The 8,200-nt window shown below is 48.5% G+C and overlaps 1 protein-coding gene across 1 annotated transcript; it reads right to left on the bottom strand.

Annotated features, from left to right (window-relative positions):
• Positions 1-7,051: 7,051 nt before the first annotated feature.
• LOC135974620 (olfactory receptor 14A16-like) lies at positions 7,052-7,957 on the bottom strand. Its single transcript, XM_065563039.1, has one exon. It carries the CDS (start codon positions 7,955-7,957, stop codon positions 7,052-7,054), a length of 906 nt encoding a protein of 301 aa, XP_065419111.1.
• Between the last annotated feature and the right edge of the window lie 243 nt (positions 7,958-8,200).

Genomic DNA, 8,200 nt, shown 5'->3' with positions numbered 1-8,200 from the left:
TCAGGTCAATGGAGTTATTATAAATGTACACCTATATAAATATCCTGTATTCACACAGTGGCCAATGTCAGATGACTCAGAGAGAATGAACAGAACAGGACAATTATTGTGCGACCCATCCTGTGTTGTCCAATTCCAGCATCTGGCAGTCAGAGGCTTAGGGACACCCAGAGAATAGGGTTGCATCCCTGACCCTCTTGGTAAATAGCCATTGATGGATCTATCCTCCATGAACTTATCATGTCTATCTATCCCTCCATCCCCATACATACCCCTCCATCTATTGATCGATTGATTCATCTGAGGCTTTTGTACTGCCAACCATCACCATGGTATCAGAGCACTTTCCACATAAAATCAGTTACCATATCACATTCACACATGGGGTCTCTGTCTCTTCTCCTTTTTCCAGAGTAGAGAGTAAAAATTCTGCTCCTGCTGTGGCCGCGAGGCCAGAGGAGCTCTCTGCCCCTAGTATTGACCCAGGGCTGGACGACCTGTCAGCCTCCGCCATGGCCATGGGGTTCAAGGTGACAGCTGCTGCCCCGGCGGCAGGGCTCTTTTTCTATAATGAACCCCTGGCTTTAACGAACAAATGGCTTGGATCCCCAGGGGTTCCTTATAGCGGAGATGTACTGTATTTTGTTGGTTGATTGATTTGTTTCTTTGTTCCAGATGTTTTTGGTGAGTGGGGGTTTGGGAGGGCGAGGTATGTTTGATTAGATCGGAGTATCCATTTGATGTCATCAAGTATCGGGTACTACCAGATCAGGCCCCAGAACGAGCAGGCACCTATCTTCCCCTGGTTCGTGGTTCGCTAGCAGAGACAAGGGCCTCCCTGACTGGACTTAAACATCTCCCTCTGAGCTAGCACACACTCCTCTCCTCGGCATCTCCCATCGGCTAGCAGGCGCCTCCCCTCCTAGCATGCTGACTTATGTGACTCCCATTCTTAGGAGTAAAAAGAAGAACAGGAGGACTTGTGGCACCTTAGAGACTAACAAATTTATTAGAGCATAAGCTTTCGTGGACTACAGCCCACTCCACGAAAGCTTGTGCTCTAATAAATTTGTTAGTCTCTAAGGTGCCACAAGTCCTCCTGTTCTTCTTTTTGCGGATACAGACTAACACGGCTGCTACTCTGAAACCATTCTTAGGAGTCTGTCTCTCCCTATCCATCATATAGGAGCCCGGGTCCTGAATCAGGCTGTGTGTGATTCTGTTGTTTCCCCAGTGATTTTCTAGGTGCCTAAATGTTAGTTGTTGCTGCACTGTGGGTCACCATGTCTGGGCCTCTTTATGGATCCAGGCCCCAGGGGGTATTTAGGCACCTAGAGGGTTTTTCAAAAGCAACTAGGCAGCTAATTCCCATTGAAACCAGTAAGTTTTGGACACCAAGAGGCTTTATAAAAACCTCCCAGGCAGCTAAACACCTTTGAATACCAGGCCTTAGGTGATGAAGTGCAGGTGTTTATATTGGGCAATGATACCCTGGTGTGTAGCTATGGGTCCATTGACTTATGATCTTTGATATCCACCAGGGATCCTAGAATCACAGAAATACTGTTCTGGGAGAGACTGGAAGCAAAGGAAAATTGGGTGCCTGGCTCTTTGAAAATCCCATCCTAAATTCCTGGAAAGAATAGTCCTCCCCTTTGAAGAACATTCCCATATCTCTGCTAATTCTGCGGCTGGCGCCAGCCCACCTAATAGAAAAAAAATGTCTTTTGTAGGTATATTATAGAATCACAGAACCATAGAAATGTTAGGCTGAAAAGTACCTTGAGAAGCTGAGGTAAGACCTAGTAAATCTAGACCAGCACTGACAGTTGCTTGTCCAACCTGTTTTTCAAAAAATCGCCAATGATGGGGATTCCACAAGCTCCCTTGGCAGCCTATTCCATTGATGGGACCTATGGTCCAAGCCCCCTAGGGACCTTTAAAATTCTAAACTAAAGCCTGTTTTCAGTTTCTTGTTTCTTTGGTCCTTAATTGAGAACCCTGGAGAACTAAATCCTTCTTTTCACCTACAAAGCAAGTGAAATTCTTCAAGGCAGTGTGCCTGACACCTAACCAAGAGGTGCCATGTCTAGGGAGAAGACAGGAGGTTGGTGTAAGACCAGAGCTGTGATTTTCTAAGAGGCCTAAGGAGTTAAACACAAGTTCCCAAGGACTCCTTTAAGTCAACAGAGGATGGGTCAATCAATAATTGTCCTCTTCTGTTCATTCTCTCTGAAGGATCTGACATTGGCCACTGTGTGAAGACAGGATATTTATATAGGTGTAAATTTATAGTAACTCCATTGACCCGAGTGCAGTTTTTCTAGATATTTAACAGTGTAAATACCTCAGTGTGCATAAAGGTATTGCACGTTATGTTCTCATGGAGACAATAATGTCAAGAATTGCTTATATTTATAAAGAAACACAGAATGAGATGATGGTCCTGGGAGAAAGATGGCCCTTTTATTTTTTGGAGAATAGCCTTGACCCAATCATATCTACTCAGTGCCTTTGGGACAGAATGCAGGAGATCCAGTTTGTTGGAACTTATTCCTGGTAGAGGAGATTTCTAGGAAGCCGCGCAGACGCTCTTTGGGAGTTGTGAGCATGGTGGGTAGCTGGACATTCATTTAGTTTTAAGCTGGATAATCCCCTTTCTGTGTGGTTTCTCCCCTGTCTGGACAAAACTGGTTTTGTCCAGTATCACGGATGAGGGACGCATGCAAGGTCACACTGGCAGGCAGGACCATGAGGTAGGGGTGGGGCTACAGCTTTCCCAGAAGTACCAGAATGTCCGGTGCGGCGTTGCTTTCTAGAAATAATAAACCCCATCATGCTTTATGGAAATATGCTTATGAGTGTAAATATGACATGAGTGGAATAGGTTTTGTGTTAGATGTGCCATTTAACATATCTCTGCAAAGGTTATGATCTACTCGATATATTCATCCTATTTACATGCATATATCTTTTTGTATTCGAAATTATGATACCTGAAAGAAACTGAAACAAAGGACAGTAACCGCAGGGGTGTGAGTAATTGCTGGACCCAGATTAGAAGGAGCCTAGTCTGTAAACGAAGCTTACTGGAACATCTCTGAGGGTGAGATTTCATCTGGAATCACTTTCTTACTGTATTAGGCATAGACTTGCGTGTTTTATTTTATTATTCTTGGTAATTCATTTTGTTGTGTCTGTTATTACTTGGAACCACTTAAATCCTACTCTTTGTATTTAAGAAAATCACTTTTGACTTATTTATTAACCCAGAGAATGTATTAATACCTGGGGGGAGGGGCAAACAGCTGTGCATATCTATCTATCAACGTTATAGAGGGTGAACAATTTATGAGTTTATCCTGTATAAACTTTATCCAGGGTTGTAGTGAGGCTGTGTGGCTCCCTGCCGCCCCGGAGAGGGAAGAGCCCATCCAGAGGCCAGAGTGGGCGGAGCTAGGGAGCTCAGAGCCCACACCTCAGAGGGTCAGGCGGCATCCTGGAAGTATAAATGTTCGCCCTCAGAGCTCAGGAAGGCCCGAGCCATCGGAGGGGCCAGATACCTCCAGCCCAGCTCGTGACTGGGAAAACTCTGCGGCCCAAGGCAGCCGCCAGGACTGGCTGGGCCTGCCCTGCGCCAGCTACCCGGAGGAGATGCCGGACCTGCCCTACGCTCGCTATCCAGAGGAACCTATGGTGCTGGACCCCCGAGAGGACAACACTCTGACCCAGGTACTACCCGAGGGGGAGTCTGGAAGTAGCCCAGGGGCAGCCGACCCTAGTCTGGCTGCAGCACTGCCAGAGCCCATGTCAGTGTGTTGCGGCCAGGATCCCCACTGACTATGCAGTGAGTCTTCTGCCGCTGCTAGGGCCCTGGGCTGGGACGCAGTGGAGTGGGAGGGCCTGCGTCCCCCCTGCCACCCAACTAGTGGGTGGCAGTCTCCCCCTCTCCCAGGCCTGAGGAGGCTTGTGCCTAGTGCTGTTGTTTGTACTGTTACTGCTCAGCCCTGCTTGAGGGCCTGAGCTCCTAACTCAGCATTGTTGCCCCGCCCTGACCTAGAGCCTGGGCCTCCTATTATTTGTACTGTTGTTGCTCAGCCCTGCCTAATGGCCTGAGCTCTGACTCTGCATTGCCCCGCCCTGACCTAGGGCCTGGGCTCAACACTATTAGTACTGTTGTTGCTCAGCCCTGACTGTGGGCCTCAGCCCTGACCCATTGTTCCCCGCCGTGGCCCAGGGCCTGGGCTCCCTACTGTGTATACTGTTGTTGCTCAGCCCTGCCTTGGGGCCTGAGCTCTGACTGTGTATTGCCCTGCCCTGACCTAGGGCCTGGGCTTACTATTGATTGTACTGCTCCTGCTCAGCCCTGCCTGAGGGTCTGAGCCCCTGACTCATTGTTGCCCGCCCTGACTCGGGCCTGGGCTTACATTGTTTATTTCAGTTACCGCAAGGGCTGCCGAGGACAGACTAATTCCCCAAACAATAACTGTCTGTAGTGAGCTGGTGTGGCTCCCTGCCGCCCAGGAGAGGGTCGAGCCGCAGTTAATCCTTCTACAAGGGTAAAAATGATTTATTTGGGGTTTGGACCCCATTCGGAGTAGGGCACCTGAGTGTTGGAGACAGGAACACTTCTTAAGCTGTTTTCAGATAAGCCTGCACCTTTTGGCGGATGTGGTTCAGACCTGGGTCTGTGTTTGTACCAGGCTAGCATGTCGGGCTCAAACCAGGCAAGGCACTAAAGTCCCATGCTGGCAGGGAAGACAGGCTCAGAAGTAGTCCAGTCACAACAGGTGGCAGTTCCCAAGGGGGTTTCTGTGATCCAACCCGTCAGATCTGGTATTCTGGGAATGCCTCATTGGCCAACCTAGTTGAGGGAAGACCTGGGAAACATTTTTCTAAGATATTGTCAGACTGTTTAACTCATCTAAAAACATAGCAGCATTTGTCATGAACAGGTTGAGGAAACCATTTCCCAATGACAAGTTACTTTGACCAGCTCTACCAACCTGAGCTGAGAGCAACACACAGACGCCTGCCCATGCCATGCATCTTTGGTCTCCAGAGTGTAGAGGGACTAGGAATGGGCATGTCTGAGATGATCCAGGAATCAACCTGCCCTCCTCTCACTAAGGAGTCACTTAGGTCTCACTCCCGCTGCTGTTCTGCAGTAGCTTGGTAGGCAACATCAGCCTCTGATTAGTGCAGGAATAAGGTCCCCTGAAGTTCTCAGGCCACTTGCGCATATGCGAGGGTCACCATCTAATTTAGGCTGGCACCTGGGGGACTCAAGCAGAGATATCCAGAGTACGAGCTTCTACAGCTTGAGCTGAACAGCCAGGCTGCCTGACAGCCACGGGAAGAGCCCCCTATCCTCTAGTTGGGGCATAGATGGACCTCATAACACGCACTGCCCATGGGTGGTGTTTATACAGCGATACTGCGCGGCTGAAGAGGTCAAGGGCTTCATTTGATCTGGAATCACCTATCCCCAGCCAGGAGGACAGGGCGTCACAAACAGTTGTACCAATGAAACGCCATGGACTCTACTGGAGTTTATTCTCTGTGTGGCCCCTTCTCCTCTCCCCCGTCTATGCACATTCAGAAAGTCACAGAGTTCAAGGCCTGAAGGGACGACCAGATGATCCAGTCTGACCTGCTGTATGCCAACACCACCCGGCATCTTCACACCAAACTCAACAACTGAAATTAGACTGAAGTGTCACAGCCCTTAGGACACTAGATGGTTCTGAGCCATTGGCAAAGAATAGGAGAGACTGAAGGTCACCAGTGCCCGAGGACCCTGCAATGGCAGGGAAGTGATTGAGATACACCCAGAAAATCCTGGCAAGTGATCTGCACCACATGCTTCTGAGGAAAGTGACCCCCCAAAATGTCCCTGACAATCTGACCAGGGGGGAAATTCCTTCCTGACACCCACATGATGATCAATTAGACCCTAAGTATGTGGGCAAGAAACAGCCAGCAAAGAAGCAGAGAAAGAGAGAATGGCTCGGTGTAATCTCAGAGCCCTGGCACATCCCGCCCAATGTCCCATCTCCAGCCCGGGCTGCCCGATGCTTCAGAGATTTAAAAAAAACCCTCCCAGAATACACTGGGTCGAGGGGAAGAATCCCTTCCTGACCCCTGCCAGGGGCCAGATGAAACCCTGAAGCATGAGCTTTTAGGAACATAAGACATACGATGCAAGTGAGCCCCAGGGCTGCTGAGCCCTTCCCGCCACCAGCACAAGCAGCCCTGTCATAAAGTCCCACTCAGACATGTGTCCAGCTCTATCTTCAAACTAATTCAGTCATTGGACCCCCACAACTCCTATTGTGAGGCTGCTCCAGAACCTCACCCCGCTGGTGATTAGAAACCTCCTGTAATTTCTAACCAGTATCCCCATCTCCCACACGCCCGAATGTACATGTATCCAGGCTAACACAGTCTGGCTCCTTGTCCCCCTCTAGTGGTTAGGCCACGAATGGTGGTATATACGACAATGGACTCACTCCCCAGCTAGTGGCAATGGATATACAGCTCTATTGGAGGCAGTAGGTCAGCTCCACAGATGCTGAAAATTTCTTTAGCGCCACCAAAGTCAATGGAACGTGTTGAGGATCTACCCCAGTTTTACACCAGTCTGACTCCTTTGGTTCCAGTGAAGCCACTCATGATTTATACACACAAACAAGACAACTTCCATCGTTGTTTTCAGTGGCCATGGAATAGGTGCAAGTGGCAAAGCAGTGTAATGGATATTGTTTTGGCACAGAATGAAAGTCTGATTCCTCTCTTGCACACAATTTACACCCATTTACTCCACAACTGGACCAGATTTTCTACTGGTGTAAATCACCCCAGCGGCAGTGACATCAGCGGAGTTAATCTAGATCTGCATTGGTGCAACTAGGTCAAAATCAGACATGTTTGTGTGCAAGCTTTGTGGTTATGAAAATACTGACATTAATGAATACCTAAGATACTACATAAGCAAACGTTAATTAGACAAAGACAGAAAATTAATTCTTGGTGAATTACCTACACCCAGTCAGTCTCCGAATGGCAGCTTGATCTCTTTGTTCCTCATGCTGTAGATAATTGGATTCACGATTGGTGGCGATACAGAATAAAGAACAGCCACCACAAGATCCAGAGCAGATGGGGAGCTGGAGGTGGGTTTCATATAGGCAAAGATGCCAGTGCAAACAAACAAGGAGACCACAGTGAGGTGAGGAAGGCAGGTGGAGAAGGCTTTATGCCGGCCCTGCTCAGAGGGGATTCTCAACACTGATTTGAAGATCTGAACATATGACACAATGATAAAAACAAAGCAGCCTAAGACTAAACACGCACTAAATGCAATAACCCCAACTTCACTCAGATAGGAGTCAGAGCAGGTGAGCTTCAGTAGCTGGGGGATTTTACAGAAGAACTGATCCACCATGTTGCCTCCACAGAAGGTCAATGCAAACGTGTTCCTGGTGTGCAGCACAGAGTAGAGAATCCCACTGATCCAGGCACCAGTTGCCATTTGGACACAAGCTCTGCTGTTCATGATTGTCTCATAGTGCAGTGGTTGGCAGATGGCAACATATCGGTCGTACGCCATGACAATGAGAAGGGAAAAATCGGTTGTCACAAAGGAGAGGAGGAAAAAGACTTGCGCAACACATCCAGCATAGGAAATGGACCTGGTGTTCATGAGGGAGTTGGCCATGGATTTGGGGACGGTGACAGAGATGGAGCCAATGTCTAGGATGGACAGATTCATCAGGAAGAAGTACATGGGGGTGTGAAGGTGGTGGTCAAAAGCGATGGCCATGAAGATAAGAAGATTCCCCACCAGGGCTGCCAAGTACATCACTAGAAACCCCACAAAGTGCCAAATCTCCAGCTCCCGTATATCAGAGAATCCCAGGAGAAGGAACTCGGTCATGATGGTTCGGTTGGACATTTTCTTTCTCAGGACATCGTGTGATGGCTGCAGAGGGAGGGACAAGAGCAAGGGCCAGGATTAGATCAGTAAAATAACTCTCCTTTTGTGAAAACCACCTTAATTTCCTTGAGTCAGACCCTTAGCTTGTGAAGATTGGTGTAATATGGGAAGGAGGATGGGGAAAACAGTTCCACTGACTCCAATGGAGTTACTCCTGATTTACACTGGAGTGAGAGAAAGTAGAATCAGCACAATGGACTC

The sequence above is a fragment of the Chrysemys picta genome, chromosome 12 (genome assembly GCF_011386835.1).
Source record: "Chrysemys picta bellii isolate R12L10 chromosome 12, ASM1138683v2, whole genome shotgun sequence".
Classification (NCBI taxonomy): domain Eukaryota; kingdom Metazoa; phylum Chordata; order Testudines; family Emydidae; genus Chrysemys; species Chrysemys picta.
Note: the sequence above shows the minus strand (reverse complement) of the source record. Positions and strands in the feature narration are given on the sequence as shown.

What these genes read in the sequence shown, in the direction of transcription:
- LOC135974620 (XM_065563039.1), bottom strand. Translation starts at nt 7,957, where the DNA reads ATGTCCAACCGAACCATCATGACCGAGTTCCTTCTCCTGGGATTCTCT.